The sequence below is a fragment of the Asparagus officinalis genome, chromosome 7 (assembly GCF_001876935.1).
Source record: "Asparagus officinalis chromosome 7, Aspof.V1, whole genome shotgun sequence".
Classification (NCBI taxonomy): domain Eukaryota; kingdom Viridiplantae; phylum Streptophyta; class Magnoliopsida; order Asparagales; family Asparagaceae; genus Asparagus; species Asparagus officinalis.
In genome coordinates, this window is record NC_033800.1 from 132,178,460 (window position 1) to 132,199,892 (window position 21,433).

General features: G+C 39.8%; 1 protein-coding gene across 1 annotated transcript in view; it reads left to right on the forward strand.

Moving 5' to 3' along the window:
• LOC109847529 (coatomer subunit gamma-2-like) overlaps window positions 1-19,416 on the forward strand; it is a 39,642-nt gene extending 20,226 nt beyond the window's left edge. The window contains exons 7-18 of the mRNA XM_020416760.1: window positions 11,050-11,157; window positions 11,217-11,450; window positions 11,578-11,828; window positions 12,012-12,183; window positions 15,436-15,591; window positions 15,679-15,729; window positions 16,167-16,307; window positions 16,380-16,577; window positions 16,963-17,094; window positions 17,177-17,350; window positions 18,171-18,410; window positions 18,785-19,416. Of these exons, the coding sequence (XP_020272349.1) occupies window positions 11,050-11,157; window positions 11,217-11,450; window positions 11,578-11,828; window positions 12,012-12,183; window positions 15,436-15,591; window positions 15,679-15,729; window positions 16,167-16,307; window positions 16,380-16,577; window positions 16,963-17,094; window positions 17,177-17,350; window positions 18,171-18,410; window positions 18,785-18,976 (2,049 nt within the window). The 3' untranslated portion in view covers window positions 18,977-19,416. The remainder of the gene's footprint in view (window positions 1-11,049; window positions 11,158-11,216; window positions 11,451-11,577; window positions 11,829-12,011; window positions 12,184-15,435; window positions 15,592-15,678; window positions 15,730-16,166; window positions 16,308-16,379; window positions 16,578-16,962; window positions 17,095-17,176; window positions 17,351-18,170; window positions 18,411-18,784) is intronic.

Here is a 21,433-nt window from a genome sequence, read left to right on the forward strand (position 1 = left end):
ATGATTTATTATTTCATCGGCAAGCTGCCAGTTACAACTTTCGTCCGACGATTCATCACCGTCAAGATCGATTACAAGAGGTTCAATGTCATTTAGTACAAGACCTTCACTATAATCGAGCCCGGCTTCGGTATCAGCTTCTTCTCCGCTGTCCGTGCCATGGGCCGATGGTTCAGTTTCGGATTCGGCACCATAAAGAAGGGAGTCAGTAAAGTAATTTTCTAACCCCTTGAATGGTTGCTTATCCGCGACCACCGTCTTGACCTCCTCATTAGTGTCGACATACTTCAAACACTGATGGAGGGTGGAGGGAACTATAAGATTACCGTGGATCCATGGACGACCCAACAGTAAGTTATAAGAAGTCTCTGCATCGATCACATAGCAGGTGACCTCAGACTTTAAATCTCCGAGTTGACACTTCACACGGATTTTTCCCAACGGTCTTGACCCGCTAGTATTGAATTCGTAGATAACCGTCCCTGTGGAGGCTAACTTGCTGGCGGGGATTCCGAGGTGGTACATCAACCGCAGTGGCATGATGCTAACAGCGGAACCCGGATCGACTTGGATCCGGTTGACAACGCTAGAGCCAATATACCCGGTGAAATATAGAGGCCTATCATGCTTCGAATTCCTAACTTGCATATCTTCAAGCGATGCAAGGAAATTTGGTGGCTGCCAGATTGCAATGCTGCACTGATGACTCTGGCTCTTCAGGAGCTGGCTTGACCTGAGTGAGGAATACTTCAGAATCAGCCAAAGCTTCTTGTAAAGCTTCTCTGGTTTCTTTTGAGAGGCGCAACAACTCATATAGCGTAATCCTCGCTGGGATATTGGCCAGCTGAGCCATAACGTCGAAACGATATGGTGCGTTCGAACTTTCCGATTTATCTCGTCCAATCGGTCGGCTGAAACGAGACTGCTTCGGAATTTGAACCTCTTTATGTTGGGGTTCTTTCTCTTTTTGCTTAGCCGGTTGTTGCGGCTTTTCAGCAGGTACTGGAGGAGTTGTAGCTATCCCCAACTCTTTCAAAGTTGTAGCGTTTGGGTTAGAAGTTTCCGGATATTTGTAATGGTATTCAGCGAAAACTTCCTGTTCTCCATCAGAAAGTGATAAAGCTGCTATCTCTTCATCGTTCCTCTCGGGAATTGCCGAGGCTCCGTAACAAGATTTCTCTTTTCCCTTGCCCTTAGATTTCTTCTTTGATGTGGATGTTGTCCACTGTTCATCTTCGAGCAAATCCGGATGAACCCAAAGGATTTCGCCGTTGGGGGTTGTGTGAGATACTAGCCCCTTTTGGCGCTGTCCATGAGGATCATCGTTGATGGTTTGCATCTTAACCTTTGATACTGGCTCGGCTTGAAACCAGGACAAAGGAACTGATCCGAAGCTAATTGAGACTGCGTTTGCGCCTACTTGCTTCTCCTTTGGCTTCGACGTCACAATACCAGCATCAATTAAGGTTTGTATTTTGTCTTTTAAGACATAACACGTCTTAGTTGGATGGTGGACCCTTCTGTGATATGCACAGTATTTCGGGTCATTAATCTTCATTGTTTCTTCTTGGTTTGTGACCGGTGGAAGCTTAATCTTGTTATTCTCTAACAAGTATTTGAAGATGACCGGAACTTCATCATCTTTGAAAGAGTATTCCTTCGGAAATATAGGCTCAGAAGTCTTGGGCTGCCTCGGGGGCTGCTGATGATTGTTAGCTGGTGGCAGACCTCTCTCCAAGTTCTTCCTCTTTAGAAAGCGTTCAGCCTGTTCACCTCTCACCTTCAATTCTTTCCAAGTTTTAGAGGGCACAACCCCCATCACCTCTAACACATCCAATGACAAGTTGTTGTGACATGTCTGTAGGATGAACTCTTCCATGAGTGGATCTCTGCAGTTCATCGTTTTGTCCCGGAATCGTTTGACAAAGACGTCAACCGATTCCCCATCCTTCTGCTTTTCATCCAACAACGTGCCAATTGAGACCTTTGTGTCATCGTCGAAGAAATTGGTGAGGAATAGTTCTTTCATATCCTCCCAGCTAGTGATACTCCCGGGCTTAAGGCGTCAGTACCAATCGAAGGCAGGCCCGCGAAGGGTTCCTACGAATGACCGGACCATCAGGGCTTCGTTCCCGGATATTACGCCGAGATGCGACTTGAAATAGATCAAGTGCTGAGTTGGTGAACCCCTGCCATCAAAAGGAGCAAAGTTAATGAAATTAAATTTCTGGGGATAAGGAATCGGGTCCCACTCCCTCGGGTACGGGTATGGAATGCCCGTTTTCTTCACTTCCTGAGCCGTCATCAGAGCGTTGACTTTGCTCTCGAGATCGTGCATCTTCTTGTCCTCTTCCTCGTTTTTCTTCAAGTAGATCTGCGGAGGTTGAGTGGATGACTTGGTCGGACCACTTCCGGAGTTGTCTTTTCATTACGCCGGCTGGATTCCGCTTTCTGGCTTGACTCCGGTTGGTGTTGCTGAACCTGCAAGTCTCGCATCTGCTGCATAGTCAACTCCATTTCGGTTTTGAACTCAGCTCTAATTTCTTCGCGTCGTTTAGCCAACGCCTCCTGCAGGATATGAGCCAGTTGATCCGGTGTGATTGCAAATGATTCTCTGACTTGCCCAACACTGGACGCGGTATCGTCCGACGCAATGGCGGAACAAGTATCTGATATTTCTTCATCTGAAGATAGTCCCTCGTGCATTCTCTTGTAATCTCGTCGTGTGTTGGCTCTTCTTTGCAATCGCAACATCCTTTGAGAAAGACCCCGCTCAACTCTCCCTCCTGGAGAGAAATCAGGGTCAGGATTGACTGACTTTTGCTTTCCTTTATTGGTCATGTTGATAGTGATCTCAGGGAACTCATCTTGTTGGATTGCAGGTTTCTTCTTGTTGAAACGTCTCATTTTGGGTTTTGACGCTTCATTGGATAATCTTTGAAATACGGAGACTCTTGAATTATTTTTAGAGCATTCGCATTCTGTCAGAACGCTTTAATGAGCCTCTCGCATGCGCAATGTGACTCATCTTCTCGGACGCTTCTCTTTCTTGAGTCATTCTTTTGATAGTACAGCTCATCATTATTGTGAGTCGAGCAACCTATCCTTTGTTTTTGAACTTTATTAACATGCACAGAATGACTAGTCATCGCCTCTGGGTGATCCAAAGTTAAATTCTTAAATCCACCTCCTTGCGGGTGTGGAGTTTTCAGAGGTCCTAAACGAGAGTGAACTGGTATTCTCTCGTTTTGGACTTATGCAGTTCTGACAGGAGGGTGTTTACGACCCCCTACATATGAAACCATTAACGGTTTATTTGCTGGACTTGGATTTTCTTTAACCGGGGCTTTGCCTCGGTCGTCAACTGAAGGACCGAGGCGATCCGCCAAAGTGATCTTAAACTTGGACAAATCTGGGCTAACCCAAGGTTTTACTGCTGATGCAGTAGACGGGCCCGGAACAGGACTTGTGCAGTTCTGACAGGAGGGTGTTTACGACCCCCTGCATATGAAACCATTAATGGTTTATTTGTTGGACTTGGTTGTTCCTTGACTGGGGCTTTGCCTCGATTGTTAACTGAAGGACCGAGGCGATCTGCCATTGTTATCTTGAACTTGGACAAATCTGGGCTAACCCAGGGTTCCACTGCTGATGCAGTAGACGGGCCCGGAACAGATGCTTGCGGCGTCTTCGGCATCCAAACTTTACGAATCTTCGGTGGCCTTTCAGACACTGTCTCCTTCTTGGTTCCTTGGGCTTGTTGACGAAGAGCACGAGCATGGGCGGCCTTCGCTTTACGCCTTTGCCATTGTTATCTTGAACTTGGACAAATCTGGGCTAACCCAGGGTTCTACTGGTGTTGCAGTAGACGGGTCCGGAACAGATGCTTGCGGCTTCTTTGGCACCCAGACTCTACGATTCTTCCGTGGCTTTTCAGACATCGTCTCCTTCTTGGTTCCTTGGGCTTGTTGACGAAGAGCACGAGCATGGGCGGTCTTCGCTTTACGCCTTTGTATCCGTTCCTTAAGGGTTGAACGGGCCCTTTTGACGAGAGTCCACTCCTCCGTCGTAAGTTGTGCAGAAATATGATTATCTTGCCGTTGAGGCAACTGAATCATTTTCTGCCTCCTCGACTCTAGGTCCACATAGTAATGGACCCCGTCGGTTTGTTGCATGGCCTTAGCCAATTGTCGAGCACGGCGCTGACGCTGTCTCTGACGAGCTCTTTTCGTCAGCACCGGTGAGCTATTGATCAACGACTCCGTAACTGGTGTAGAGTCGTTTTGAGCAGGGACGTTGCAAGGAGATTCCTTAACAACGATCGAGCCAGAATCTTGTAGGAACCTTCACCTGCGGTCTTCATTGACACTGCAGACTTGAAAGTTTTCGAAATCTTCCTATATTTGCGAGACGAGGAAGATTTCGCGGATGAGGATGACAAGTACTCCTCAAACTTCGCCTGATCGAATTCGTATTCGATCTCTTCATTGACGATGATCTTGATCGGTTGCGACACCGCGGTCTCGGCAGCGAGACCGCTGCCTCCCACTGTGGTCGCCAGCTTGTTTGAGTCAAAAGTCGGTTCTGTTGAGGAATTCATTATAACTTTTTTTGATTACAACAAATTCAAAGAAATAGTCTTTTTATAAGACCTCTTTTACACAACAAAGCAAAAATTACAACTTTTGAGAAACAAGCACAAAAATCGTCTATCGATCTCTGTTTTCGTGGGACTTTGCCTGTGCCGGGAACGCTTTGGTTCGTGGACCGCCGAATCACAGATCGTGAAGAGGGGGTTTACTGATTCTGACTTCGTTTATCGAAGTGAAAACTTGAAACGATATCTTATCGAAGTAAGATAGTCGTTCTTCTTAAAATCAAGTCAAAGCTTAATTTCAAGACGTTGCAAGAAAACTCAAATCTGCTCTCTCTGCTCTGGAATGATCGTAAATATGCTCGATCCTCGTCAGAAGTGACCCTAGGGCGGTATTTATAGCCTCCGGGGTCTGCAACTGTAAAAACTTAACAAACGACGAAGTTAGACTGGCGAGACAGTGTTTACTGTCTCGCTGGGCGAGACAGTGTTTGCTGTCTCGACCCGCGAGACAGTAAATTTGGTCTCGCAAACAGTAACTGCAGGCAGTTTTCGTTTTAACTGCCTTCCCACGTTTCAAACTCCGTTATTTTGGCAGTTATTCACGTGATTTTCGCCCACGATGTTTCCCACGTCCCTTGGCAGTTAATGGACACGTGTAGGGCAGTTATCAAGGTGGTTTTGACCATTTCAGCACTGTCTCGCTGGCGAGACAGTAAACACTGTCTCGCTGGCGAGACAGCAAAGTCTGTCTCGCTGGCGAGACAGCAAATACTGTCTCGCTGGCGAGACAGCAAAGCCTGTCTCGCGGGCGAGACAGCAAAGCCTGTCTCGCTGGCGAGACAGTTCATTCCTGCCTTGATTTTTAATATGAGATCCCTTTGAGTGATCTTCTCTATTTTTGGGATATCTATTAGCATTTTTCGACGCCTACAGAGGGTATTTCCCAAATAGAATACTCAAGAATTATTGGAAGTCTAATGTATCTAATGAGCTGTACATATAGCTTATATGGTCAATAAACTCAGCAGATTTACTAGTAACCTGAGTGCTGATTATTGGAAAGCAATCGTAAGAGTACTGAGATATTTACGATATACTTGGAATTATGGAGTGCATTATACAAGATATCTTGCAGTCCTAGAAGGATACAACGATGCAAATTGGATTTCTGATAGAAAAGACATAAAATCCACAAGTGAATATGTGTTTACATTGGTTGGAGCTACTATATCCTGGAAGTCCTCGAAACAAATAGTTATAGCTAGATCCATTATGGAATCCGAATTTATAGCTTTGGATAAATGTGGAGAAGAAGCCGAATGGTTACGTTATTTCTTAGAGGACATTCTAAAATGGGAGAAACCTGTGCCTCCAATTTGTATTCATTGTGATAGTCAGTCTGCAATTAGAAGAGCACAAAGTGATATGTATAATGATAAGTCTAGACATATACCGTAGACATAATACTATTAGGCAATTACTCTCAACTGGAGTTATCACTATTGATTATGTGAGATTAAAGGATAATTTAGCGGATTCGCTAACCAAAGGGTTAAACAGAGATTTAGTTGAGAAGTTGGCTAAAGGAATGAGACAACCCCATGGGTAAATAAGTTCTTGTAAAGGAAACCCAACCTAGTTAACTAGAGATCCCAAGATCTAGGTTCAAAGGGAGAACCTAGTTATAAGGACTTGATGTAGTCACTGTGGGGGGATAACCCCAACCTATTCCTATATTGAAACAGTGATGTGAAGTGATTAGGCTAGCAATGTGTTGCTTTAATGATTCTTAAGTTGAGATTTAAGTAAATCACCTATGTAAGAGTGAAGTGCGGCCGCTTCAATAGAGAATTGTAAGGGCTTAATTATCTGAAACTCTCGCAGAACCAAATAGATGTTCATGGCCAAAACGAACATAATCATGAGAACCAAACAATGAGAGATTGATATCTGTGTGAAATATATGGCTCTTTACAAGAGAAATTGGGACAGTTCAAGGACATCACGTCTACTGGACATTCCCTTGTGAAATACACTTACTTTACTAGTTGTCCAGTAGACATGATGTCCTTGAACTGTCAAACGAACATAATCATGAGAACCAAACAATGAGAGATTGATATCTGTGTGAAATATATGGCTCTTTACAAGAGAAATTGGGACAGTTCAAGGACATCACGTCTACTGGACATTCCCTTGTGAAATACACTTACTTTACTAGTTGTCCAGTAGACATGATGTCCTTGAACTGTCCCAATTTCTCTTATAAAGAGCCATATATTTCACACAGATATCAATCTCTCATTGTTTGGTTCTCATGATTATGTTCGTTTTGGTCATGAACATCTATTTGATTCTGCGAGAGTTTTAGAGAATTAAGCCCTTACAATTCTCTATTGAAGCGGCCCCCCTTCACTCTTACATAGGTGATTTACTTAAGTCTCAACTTAAGAATCATTAAAGCAACACATTGCTAGCCTAATCACTTCACATCACTGTTTTAATATAGGAATAGGTTGGGGTTATCCCCCCACAGTGACTACATCAAGTCCTTATAACTAGGTTCTCCCTTTGAACCTAGATTTTGGGATCTCTAGTTAATTAGGTTGAGTTTCCTTTACAAGAATTTATTTACCCATGGGGTTTAGTCTCATTTCTTTAGCCAATTTCTCAACTAAATCTCTGTTTAACCCTTTGGTTAACGGATCTGCTCTCACATAATCAATAGTGATAACTCCAGTTGAGAGTAGTTGCCTAATGGTATTATGTCTACGGTATATGTCTAGACTTGTCATTATACATATCACTCTGTGTTCTTCCAATTGCAGACTGACTATCACAATGAATACAAATTGGAGGCACAGGTTTCTCCCATTTTGGAATGCCCTCTAAGAAATGATGTAACCATTCGGCTTCTTCTCCACATTTATCCAAAGCTATAAATTCGGATTTCATAGTGGATCTAGCTATAACTATTTGTTTCGAGGACTTCCAGGATATAGCAGCTCCAGCCAATGTAAACACATATTCACTTGTGGATTTTGTGTCTTTTATATCAGAAATCCAATTTGCATCGTTGTATCCTTCTAGGACTGCAGGATATCTTGTATAATACAATCCATAATTCTAAGTATATCGTAAGTATCTCAGTACTCTTACGATTGCTTTCCAATGATCAGCACTCGGGTTACTAGTAAATCTGCTGAGTTTACTGACCATATAAGCTATATCAGGTCTTGTACAGCTCATTAGATACATTAGACTTCCAATAATTCTTGAGTATTCTATTTGGGAAATACCCTCTTCTTTATTTTTAGCTAGATGGAGACTAGTGTCTAATGGCGTTCTGACAACTCCAGTGTCATCATTGTTAAAATTTTCAAGGATTTTGTCCACATAATGAGACTGGTTCAAAATAAGACCTTGTGATGTTCTTATGATTTTTAGTTCCTAAAATAACATCAGCAAGTCCTATATTTTCATGTCAAATTTTGAATTTAACATGTTCTTGGTAGATTTTGTCATCACTACCAACAATGAGTATGTCATCAACGTAAAGACATAATGACATATCCTTTTTTTTGTTTCCTTAGCGTAGACACATTTGTCACACTCGTTGATTATATATTCGTTGGTAATCATTGTATGATCAAACTTTTCATGCCACTTCTTTGGGGCTTGTTTTAGACCATATAATGATTTAACCAATTTGCAGACTTTCTTTTCCTTCCCAGGAACTACAAAGCCCTTAGGTTGTTCCATGTAGATTTCTTCATCTAAATCTCCATTTAAGAAAGTTGTCTTTACATCCATTTGATGTACTTTTAGATTCCTCAACGCAGTGATTGCAAGAATCATTCTAATGGAATTTATTCTCATCACAGGAGAATAAGTATCAAAATAATCTAAGCATTCTTGTTGCTTGTATCCTTTGATTACAAGTCTGGCTTTATACTTGTCAATAGTGCGATCAAGTTTCATTTTCCTTTTAAAGATCCATTTGGACCCTAAAGGCTTACAACCAGGAGGAAGATCCATTAACTCTCAAGTGTGATTCTGGAAAATAGATTCTTTCTCACTTTGAATTGCTTCTTTTCAAAAATGTCCGTCGGAAGAATTCATGGCCTCAGTATAAGTTTGAGGATCTTTTTTTAGCAAGTAAGTTAGAAAATCATCACCAAATGATTTTTCTACTCTTGCTCTTTTACTTTATCTCGGTTCATTTTCTTGAGCCAAATCTTAACTTTCATCTTGATTCATAATATCATATATTTGCTTTGAAGTGCTTGCTTCATGATTGGATTTACAAGGAAAGATATTTTCAAAGAAAGATGCATTCCTTGATTCCATTATCGTATTCTTGTGTATATCCGGATTTTTCGAATCATGCACAAGGAATCGATACGCGTTGCTGTTATGAGCATAGCCTATGAAGATACAGTCCACCGTTTTAGGACCTATCTTTTTTTTCTTTAGTGTTGGAACTGCTACTTTGGTAAGACACCCCCACACTCGCAAGTATCTGTAGGATGGTTTCCTACCCTTCCATAACTCATAAGGAGTTTTATCTTGTTTCTTTCGGGTTATCCTATTTAAAAGGTAATTGCTTGTCAAAATAGCTTCACCCCACATATTTTGAGGTAGCCCAGAACTTATAAGCATCGCATTCATCATTTTTTTAATGTGCGATTTTTGCGTTCAACAACACCATTTGCTTGAGGTGAATAGAATGGAGTTACTTCATGTATGATTTCATGCTGAGCACAAAAATCACAAATTGGTGTTTCATATTCTCCACCTCTATCACTTCTTAATCTTTTTATTCTCTTATTAAGCTGATTTTCAACTTCTTTCTTAAAGAGAATAAATTTCTCTAAGGCTTCATCTTTGCTCTTTAACAAGTACACAACAATATTTTGTGCAATCATCAATAAAGGTAATAAAATATTTATTACCACCCTTGTTTGCATAAACTTAGGAATCGATTCGAGGGGTTCAGTATTCCTTTCAATTGTTTGGAAAGATGATCTCGTTAGTTTTGCTTCCACACACACTTCGCATTTGTGTTTGGAATTAATTTGGAAAGAGGGAATATGGTCTAAGTTAATTAGCCTAGCATTGTTTCATAATTAACATGACCAAGCCTAGCATGCCATAAATCAGATGACTCAATCAAGTAAACGGAAGAATAAGCATTTTCATTAATCTTCTTTTTTCACAGTCATTACATTATGCTTAAAAAAGCCCATTTGTGGCATACCCTCTTCCCACATACACCCTATTTTTGGTAAGAGTCATTTTATCAGACTCGAACACCATGCGGAAGCCATGTTTGATGAGCAGAGACTCAGACACCAGATTTTTGTGAATATCCGGCAATACATCACATCAGTCAGGGTCACAACTTTGTTGGATGTTATTTTCAGCATCACCTTCCCTTGCCCCTCGATGGCTGATGAGGCAGAGTTTCCCATGAATATCTTCTCACCTTCAATTGTAGTGAAGGTGGTGAACAGATCTCTGTTGGTGCAGACATGTCTCGTAGCACATGTGTCAATCCACCATTCTTTTGGGTTGGATCCCACCATGTTGACCTCAGATATCACAACCATGAGTTCGAGATCATCCTTGACTGCATCCTTAGTCACGTTGACCTCTTTCTTCTTTGGAAGCCTGCACTCGGTCAATTTATGGCCCATCTTGTCACAATTGAAGCACTTGCCCCCAATTTTCTTCTTGGAGATTCCTCCTTTGGTTCCCAGTTTTGGGTTTGCAACACTTGCAACCACTTTCTTTCCTTTGGCTTTGAAGCTTTGACCATGCTCCACCACATTAGCCTTGACGGTCATATGCTCAGATGCCTTTCCCTCGGATCGGTGGTTCTCCTCAATTCGGAGCTTCCCCAATCATATCCTCCATTGTCACCTCCTTGCGCTTGTGTTTGAGATAGTTTTTGAAGTCCTTCCATGCAGGGGGTAGCTTCTCGATCATGGCAGCTACTTAGAAGGTCTCACTTAGTATCATCCCTTCGGCTTGAATCTCGTGCAGAATCACTAGACCGAAAGTACAAAACCGAAGATGCCGACACAAAGAAATCAAGATGCTTATGGGAACTCCAGATGAAGTAAACCCTGGGACATTCTTTATCTAGATTCTTCAAATACAGTCAGTTCTGGAACATTCCTCTAGGTAGTTTGATAACTTTTCTGTTTGGTAAATGCTTCTGCAATGTGTCATTTAGTCGGAGTGATGAAATCAAGATGCACTGTCCTATTTTTCTGCAGGATAGATTTGTATTATGTGAACATATGTGTTAACTATTTTCTTGTGATTAACCTTTTTTCATCTTTTTTTTAACTCTTTTTATCTCACTTCTAAGTTAATTTTTTATTAAAGAAATGAATTCAAGATATTCTGACTCTGGTACTAATTACATATATTTGGACTTTTAGATTCGGCAGAATGACCGTCTGGCCGTGAGCAAGCTTGTCACCAGCTTGACAAGAGGAACAGTTCGCTCACCTTTAGCTCAGTGCCTCTTGATTAGATATGCAACCCAGGTGATTCGCTAAACATGTTTATGATAAAGAATGATTAGAAACTAAGGGTTTTTCAGCAGGTGATTCGAGAGTCTAGCATGAATACACAAACAGGGGATCGCCCCTTTTTTGATTTTCTTGAAGCCTGCCTACGTCATAAAACAGATATGGTGATACTTGAAGCTGCTAGGGCAATCACAGAGCTGAATGGTGTGACCAGTAGAGAACTCATTCCTGCAATTACAATTCTACAATTATTTTTGAGCTCCTCCAAACCTGTGCTTCGGTTTGCTGCTGTTCGCACGCTAAATAAGGTTAGTGTTGTTTTTTATTATATTGGTACCTATAGTTCGCGACTGGCTAAATATACATCTGTTACTTGAGAGTCAGGAGAGTTGTTATTCAGCATATAGTTTTCTAAAACCATCTCTAATTTCCCAGGTGGCAATGACACATCCCTTGGCAGTTACAAATTGCAATGTTGATATGGAGAGCTTAATATCTGACCAAAACCGCAGCATTGCTACTCTTGCCATTACTACTCTTCTCAAGACAGGAAATGAATCTAGTGTAGATCGCTTGATGAAACAAATCACCAACTTTATGTCAGATATTGCAGACGAGTTTAAAATTGTTGTCGTGGAAGCTATAAGATCTTTGTGCCTGAAATTTCCTCTCAAGTATCGGTCAATGTGAGTAGAACCAACAACTCATTGAGAAACATTTTGGACTTCATGGTAATATCAGAGAATCTTGGATTTCTTGTTAGATAATGTCTTACTACTTAAAACATGTAATTTCAAATTTTTCTATTTGTAATGAAACTTGTATCTTTCCCTGAATGAAACTAATTGTACTCTTATGTAACTGATCAGGATGAACTTCTTGAGTAACATTCTTAGGGAAGAAGGTGGTTTTGAATATAAGAAAGCAATTGTTGATTCCATAGTCATCCTTATCAGAGAAATACCAGATGCTAAAGAAAGTGGCTTATTTCATCTCTGTGAGTTCATTGAAGATTGTGAATTCACTTACCTTTCAACTCAGGTAATCATTCATGAGATTTCATTCAATTGAACTACCTTGCTCAATTATATTAGTTATCTTTTGCACTAGGAATTTTTGAAATCATTCTAAGATTATATACATCAGAAATTTTGTATTTGGTTTATGTTTCTAAAGTTTCTCATTCAGATTATTTCAGTTTGCGAGGCTGTAACTTTCTAGGCAGACTCTATTTAGAATCTTCCAAATTTCTCTTTTTATAGTGGTATGCGGACACAGACTTCTAGGGATTATAATATAAACTTCACTTTTTGTTTGAATTGATGCAAAAAGTATCAATAGTCCATGTGTGTCAGCGCATGTCTGATCCAATCACGTTATATACTTGCTTATATTTGACATGTTTGGAATTCACCTATCGTTTCTTGAACAATGGTCAATTCATGGGTCTAAATTCTGGGTTTAGATTTGTAAAAGTTCGTAGCTGGGTGAGACATGTTTAACTGAAGTCTTCATGACCTACTTGTAGGCAGTGACGGATCCAGATGTTTTTGTTGGGAGGGGGTGTGGGGGGTTGATTTACCTACCAATAAAATTATTAATTATAAAAATATAATACCTGATGCAAATGCACTCAATATACTTTATCGGCTGCATAGCATCATCTTTTGCCTGCAATGTGATAGATAAACAAACAAGAGTATTTTCAATCATGATTTACTTTCATTAATGAAATAAAAAATGTATACATACTTGCTAGTTTAAATACTCCACAAAATCCAACATTGTGATCGCAAAATTCTAAACATATTTGTTATGTAATATAAACAAATGTGTCTCTGTGTGTATCCATAAAACAAACACTTGATGTGCATCATCAAGTAATTGTTAAAATATTTTCTTGTAAGTATATAATATCAAAAGAAATAAGGGGCGTGCTGATAATTAGCTTTACAACAGAATAGAGAAAGAATATTAAAGATTATCATGTTCACTCCATTGCTTCGCTTTGTACTCGGTTGTAAATTCTCAAAGGTTTTTTAAAAAGGATTAGTTGATGGTTGCTCTTGCTCCATTCGGGTCTTTCTTTTGATGAAGTTATCCATAACTAAAAAATCAGCAATTCTATTTACCCAATGATAAATTTTACAACATCCAAGTACAATTCTATTTACTCAGTGATAAGTTTTACAACATCTAAGTACAATTCTATTTGCTCAATGACTAATTTACATGACTCATAGTCTCAATATAAAGTGCATTGTCAAATGAAATAATGAAGTCTAATCTTATGGAATAATGAATCAAGAAACACAACTAAACAATATTTGTATTTCCATGTAAATGAATACATCAGTACTACTAAAGGAGATTAAACATATTGATCAATGAATACCCTCCTGAGGTATTGCCCATAACAGTGCACAAAAAATTTGTCATACTAAAGCAAACACAGGAGTTTTTATGATAACAAAACACTGAAAGCAGAAGAACATTACTATTGTGTAATTGTAGATGTAAGTGATCTTCATGGACAAAATTAAACTAAGAATATCACTTACTAGAGACTAAAGAGGGTATTAACTATTTGTAGGTGATATTTACAGATTAACCACTGCTCAAGAAAAAGGTTAATGTAAACTATTTCCTTCCTCCTACTGAACTTTGCATAAACTATTTTTTTTAATCCACAATTCATGAAAGGGATAAAATGAAAAACAGAGACCAATGCATAAACAATTTTTTTTTTGATAAAATAGCAACAATATATTCAAAGCATCATCATCCCTAAACTATTTAAGGAAACAAAAAAAATTCGGTAAGTCGCTCGCCTGTCGCGGTAGTGCCCACAGCCGGAAGAGAAGAAAAGAAAGTAAGAGGGGGTTGGAGGTCGTCGGGTCAACGGCATGGCGACGGGACACACGGTGATGGGAGAAGCGGTAGCAACCCAGGTTAGAGGTCTGGAGGTTGTCGGGTCAGCGGCGTAGCGAGGGGATACACGGTGATAGGTGAAGCGGTAGCAACCTATGGACTAGGGTTTGAGTCGTGTTTGTTGGGAATTGGGATCGGGCATCGGAGGATTTAGAGAGATAACAAATCAAGTTTTTACTTTTCTTAATGGGTTTTGGGTTAATGTATGTGTGGGCTTTTGGGTTTGAGTTAGTGTTTGGGCTTGGGCCTATTAAATTTCACATGAGTTATCTAATGGACTATAGGACAAATTTGGGGATGTAAATTATTTTTTATTACTTCTTTTGTTGGGGGTGGGGGGTGGGGGCAAAGTTTAAATTTTACGGGGGTATAATCATTGTTTTAAATATCCCCGACATGGCCCGATATATCCCTCGATATATCCTTTTACAGGGCTTGCCGCAACCGATATGGTCTTTAAATATCCTTTACCGCTTTTTGGCTATTTTGAGTGATAAATCCCCGATATGACCGATATATTAGCTGATATGTGGACCAATATATCTTTTTATATAGCTTGTTGTAAAATAATATACCGTGTTTGGAATTTTTGGGCGAGATCAAGATTTTCCCATTATATCAAAATGACATTTTGCCCTAAAAAAAGCAGATCAAATGTTGCAACATTGCTTTGCACTTTAGTTTGTTTTAGAAAGTTGATTAGTGATCTTAAACATATATTATTCATATTTTGTATGCTTAAATTTCATTACATATGTTGAGATTATATTTTAATGCATTCATATTTTGTATGCTTAAATTTCATTACATATGTTGAGATTATATTTTAATGCATTATACTATGTATGCAAACATTCATTATGGCATTCCGATATTTACCACATATCCCCGATATCCGCAATCCGATATGAATTTTGGCCATCCGATATTTACCCGATATCCGATATTTAAAACCTTGGGTATAATGATAAAAATCAAAACTTCAAGGGTGCAGCTGCCCACCCCGCTCACCACGTAAACCCGCCCCTGCTTTTAGTGTTGTATATTCGTGATAAACATAGATCAAATCAGATATTTTATGGAAACATATGTGCTTTGGCAAATTTCATGCTTACATTTGTATCTTCACCAATACGTCCCATGTTTTTCTTTATCTTGTTTTTATATTAATGTCAAAGAATGTTGAAGATCCCTTTGAGAAGATCTAATACAACTATTGAGGGGTTTTCATGTTAAAGATGTTCAGGTTTTCTCAGTTTACTTGATGTTTTTGAGTTTCTACTGATGTTAATTTGAACCATACTGTTAAGGATAGACTTGCATGGTGATAGTGGATGACTCTTTTGTTTTATGATATTCCAGATACTTCACTTTCTGGGGAATGAAGGGCCAAAGACATCAGACCCTAGTAAGTATATAAGGTACATCTATAATCGGGTTATACTTGAGAATTCAACCATACGAGCCTCTGCAGTGAGTACCTTGGCAAAGTTTGGTGCCTTGGTTGATCCATTGAAGGTATTGAAAATACCACTTAAACAAGATTATTTATGCTATTACTGTGTAAATTATTTTTCTGATGTTGAAATTTTGGATTTTTTTCAGCCTCGCATATTTGTCCTTCTAAGACGCTGCCTATTTGATATTGACGATGAGGTGAGATATGCATTGGGTTATGCATTTTTTTGTTTAATAATTTTGGAGTAAGGTGTGAATTTGTCTCATTATCCAGATTAGCAGTTGCAAATTTCCTGTCCTCATCTTGCTAGAATCTATTTTATACGTTTGAATTGTCTCATTATCCAGATTTAGCACTTAAATTTCCCTATCCTCATCTTGCTAGGTGTATCAGTAATTCAAATGCTGTATCTTCTGTATATCAGGGTTTGGCAACCAATAAGAATGTTTGTTTAATATCTCGTCAGTGTGGCCTCTCTCTGAACACCCCCGACCATTGGTTTGAGAGTTCTAGTTAATATGACCTAAGCCCGTGGGTGTTGAGGCCATCATGTCTTAAGGCTTATTATTTCAACGTGAAAATGAAAAATGCCACCCTTTTTTCCCCCTTTCTTTACCTTCTGTCTTCCATGCAGGTTCGTGATCGTGCAACACTTTATCTCAGTACACTGGGTGGTGATGGTTCAGTTACTGGAACTGTAAAAGATGTTAAAGAGTTCCTATTCGGCTCATTGGATGTGCCACTGGTTAACTTGGAGAAAAGTTTGTGCAACTATGTATGTGTTTAAATTGAAGTCATGATATTTGCAATAGTGCTACCCTTTACATCTGTTTAACGGCATTAACAGGAGGCTTCTGAAGAACCTTTTGATATTTGTGCGGTTCCCCGGGAAGTCAAGTCACAGCCTCTTGCTGAGAAAAAGGCTCCAGGGAAAAAGCCTTCTGGTTTTGGTGCACCTCTCAGTGCTCCAACATCGGCTGCTGATGCATATGAGAAGATGCTTTCTTCCATTCCTGAATTTTCAAGCTTTGGAAAATTATTCAAGGTTCTTCCTTTGTGCCTCTGACAATAATGTAACTCAAAGCTCTTGACAGCATCATGTTTTAATTTTTTTTTTCAGTCATCTGCTCCTGTGGAGTTGACCGAAGCTGAAACTGAATATGCGGTTAATGTAGTCAAGCACATTTATGATGAGCATATTGTATTCCAGTACAACTGTACAAACACCATACCTGAGCAGCTATTGGAAAATAGTTTTGGTGCTCCTCCCACTGTTCCAACAGCTGCTGTCGATGCATATGAGAAGTTGCTTTCATCCATTCCTGAATTCTCCAGCTTTGGGAAACTATTCAAGGTTATGCCTCTAGCAATAGCGTAACTCGTCTTCTTGGCAAACATACATCTTATTTTAAATTTCCCCTCCTTTTCAGTCATCTTCGCCTGTAGAGTTGACAGAAGCTGAAACTGAATACGCGGTTAATGTCATCAAGCATATTTATGATGAGCATGTTGTATTCCAGTACAACTGTACTAACACCATACCTGAGCAGCTACTGGAAAATGTAAGTAGCAGTCTATGGGAGTAGCACCTGTTATTATTATGTAAAACCTGTTGCTATCTTTAAAATTTGGAATTGCTTCCAGGTCACCATTTTTATTGATGCTTCTGATGCTGAGGAATTTTCAGAAGTTGCATCGAAACCTTTAAGGACTCTACCTTATGATTCACCAGGCCAGACTTTTGTGGCTTTTGAGAAACCAGCTGGAGTCCCAACTGTCGGAAAATTCTCAAACATGTTAAAGTTCATTGTTAGAGAGGTACTTTTGATAGTATATCTTTATGCTGATTTGAAACTTACATTATTCTCCTGTATTAATCTAGGCGCCCCAATACCTACTGTTTGTAATATTTCATTATTGTTAAGGGAACTAGGTGTATGCTATAATAGGTGCTACATAGTTCGAGTCATAAAGGACGTAACTATATCACAGGAGATTTTGATTTGTTTTGATTGTCCGTGCCTGAATACATGCCAAGTGTTGGTTGTTATGGTTATTTGTCGTAGTGCTTTTACTTCTTCAAGGCAGGTGTTGGGTATAACTAATAGCCCTTTCTCAAACCTCTAAACAGGTCCACTATAGACATGTAAAACCCTTTTTTTTGTAGGTGAAAGTCCTGTGATGATGCCCATTAGCAAAGTTACTCATTGCATCCGAATTTACGGTGGAGATTCTTTCTGTTTTGCTGGATATTTGTATAGGTAGTACAGTGATATTGTTCAGGAGAACTATTATAATTTCAGATTCTTATTGAATTCTTTTTTATGTATTTCCTTTGCCATTCAGTACCATCACTTTGGCTAAAAATGCATGACCAGCCTTTTCTGTTTCTGCCCCTTGGCTTGTAGCAGCATCTTCTGGCATTAACATAATGCATCTGTACATCTTTTATTATCCCGTTATAATCTTGTTATAGGTTTACCAATATATTTATGATATGATGGTGATGCACATTTTGTCTTTGCTATCAATGGATTATCTTTTTTTTCATCCCACTATAATCTTGTTATAGGTTTACCAATATGTTTATGTGATGGCATTTTATGTTGATATCAATGGTTATTTTACCTTCCAACAGGTAGATCCATCTACCGGGGAAGCGGAGGATGAGGGTGTCGAAGATGAATATCAGCTAGAAGATTTTGAAGTAATGGCTTCAGATTACATGCTAAAAGTGGGAGTATCCAATTTCAAGAATGCCTGGGACAACATGAATCCCGAGGGTGAGCGTGTTGATGAGTACGGGCTCGGTACACGGGAGAGCTTGGCTGAGGCTGTGAATGCTGTCGTTAACATTCTCGGCATGCAGCCCTGCGAGGTTAGTTGCTTCGTTTAGTTTATAGATAGTTACAATATCAGCAGATCTTAACCAAATATTTGGAACCAAAGTTAGTGGTTTTTGTTCTTTAGAATCTACTGGAGAATTCCAATCTTAGTAAAACTGGGTTGGAATTAAGATTCGTGCTGATTGCAGAATATGCGTACCAAATTACAGCATATTGTTCCTTGACCGATTATAGATTTGCTTTAAATGGGAGCATGTAAGGCTTGAAAATATTTGGAATTTGCTTTAAATGGGAGCATGTAAGGCTTGGAATTAGAGTGCCTCATAGCATTTTCAAAGTTATGAAGATTATTTTGGTTCAGTCATAATTGTTGCTGTATTAGTGACATTTGTTTGTTTCTTGGCAGGGAACTGAGGTGGTGCCAAGCAATGCGAGGTCGCACACTTGCCTATTGTCTGGAGTCTTTATAGGCAATGTGAAAGTGCTCGTCAGACTATCATTTGGGATCGATGGGCCTAAGCAAGTTGCTATGAAGCTTGCTGTCAGATCCGATGACCCAGCAGTCAGTGAGGCGATCCATGAAATTGTTAATGGCTAAGGTTTTGATGCTGTTGTCCTTTCGCGAATGCAAGTGGAGGATTTTGTTCAGCTCGGAGCTTAAGGCTACCTATACATATTGACAGAGAAAGTTCCAGTTTACGATACAGATTAGGTTTGAGATTTTTTCTTTAAATTTGGAAAACATTTTTTGTTCTTTCGTATCCATAAGTTGCCATTCCGTGTTGAAAGAAGGAGAAAAGCTTTAGCTAGCGAACGTCGTAAAAGTCTGCGCTCAGCATACAACCTCACATCATAGTATCAACAAATTCTCGTTTTATAACATGAGGTAGTTTTCATTGTATTTTTTCCCCCTTGTATCTTTTATTTTGAAGCCCTTCGATAGCGGTTTCGAATCATCAGCACATGCTCTGTTGGTTTGTTACACGTGTTTGAATCTTGTCAATCCGAACAGAATAATAATGACATCACGCAATCCTTCAAGAAATTTTAGAGAGGCGTGTCTGAGTCCAAATCCATATTGAAGGTTTGACGCCTAAATAATGTTTCGTTTCTTCGAATACTTCGAATTCAGAAACTGGATTGTGATGCACGTTATCTTCGCAAAATATGAGCTCCGTCCATCAGAGATACAAACGGCCGCTGTGCAGGCCAAACAAGCCTTCAATAGCAGGCATAGGATGCTTGGACCTGGAAAATTCCAAGGACTACCGCGTTTAAACCCATCAAATTCCTCGTCGCGGCATCTTCGATGCCATCATTACATTACCACAATGAAATACTCGCAACTAGAGACCTTCAACAAACCAACCAAGTCAGGGGGGGCTACGCACGCGGGTACTCAATTGTCTTCTAACACCCCCGTTGGGATCCTAAAAACGCATTCGAAGCGCCAGAACCCCCACCGCACGATTTCGCTTCCAAGACAAAATTACCGAGCGACCCCAGTTACTATCCAAACCCCAGTCGATCCGAGCCCTCCATCGCCCCCAACGGTAGGAAACACGAACTTGCGGCAAGAACAAGTTTAGAATTTTACCGGGGCCTTTTTTTTTTTTTTTTTTTGTGGGACGGTGATAGATGCCCTCACCCCTATGCGAGCGTAGTAGGTTCCGGTTGGTATCGAAACGCCGAGATCTGTTGGGGACTGCGGTCGCTACGGCGCCGAAATTAATAACGAAATGCGAAATAATGGGGGGTTTTGAGGGTAAATTTCACAAAGTACTCGTAATTTGGCTCGCTGGAGAAAAAGGCTAAAATATCACGAAGCCTCCTTTTTAATTTTAATATTTTATCAAATTAGGGTGCCTCTCTGATAAAAATTAACAGTAGACTTTCTTATAAAATATGAAAGTTAAAAAGGAGAGTTTTGCGACAATCGCTGCTTAAGGGGAATTTTCTGATATTTTAAAAGTTAAGAGGGGGTTTCTGTTAATCATCCAAAGGTACCCGAGAGAAAATTACCACGAACTTTCAAAAATGTCAACAAAAAAAAATCATGAATAATTGCAAATTTTTGCTAATCATGAAAGCTTTGAGAAATTTCCACTTCAATTTTAACTCGTTGGAGAGAGGCAAAAGACCTGGAGAGATCGTTGCCGGCGGAGAGAGGAGAGGCGCGAGAAGGCGACTCGGCGTTCTCGGAGAGCTTCTTGATCTTGAGAAGAGGGTGGTTTCCTGCGCCGCCGCCACCGCCGCCATTGATGACGTCAGGAGTGTTGTTTGGTGCCCCCATTTTGATTTTTGAGGAGAACCGGGGAGGGGGTTTTGGAGTGTTTTAGAGGGCCAAAGGGCGGGAAATTGCTGGCGGGAAGTGTTCCCGCCAAAAAAACTAGGCATAATTGGAAAGGAAGAGTTCACGGTGAAATTCATTTTAGTTTGTTTGTAGCTAGGTAACTTTCACTTACAACCACCCCCCACCCCGACCTAGCATTTAACCCCTCTCAACTAATCTGTTACCACTTGACACTCTTGGATTGTCATTTTTAGACGGTAAGGATCCTATCAGAACTGTCCCCGTAGAAGTGGAGTGATTTACGCCATTGATTTAATAGCTACAATTACAAAACTAAGTCTCTACCCCCGTGAATAATATAGATCACCCTATTCTATAGGGCATACTGACAGAATCCTTGCTCATTTTTAGACTGATAAGTTGCAAATAATATTCTATTTCCTCATGAATTGAAGGAGGCTGAGTGCTAACAAATTAGCTGAAACGTGTTGAGTGCAATGAGAGGTACAGATGAGGGGTTTTATAAATTACCCTTTATAATTTTAGAGAAATAACTGGAAGTCAAGTTAATGAGATTAAATGGAATCTTTTTTTTTTTCCTTTCCGAATCTTACTAAAAATTAAAATCAAGTGAAAAAGGCATTCACCTTAGGCTAAATATCGTAAAACCCCCTTTAACCATCGATGATTATTAAAAAAATCCCCATTTAACTTTTGAAATATCAGAAACCCAGCTTTAACTTTGAGATTTGATTAGAAAAA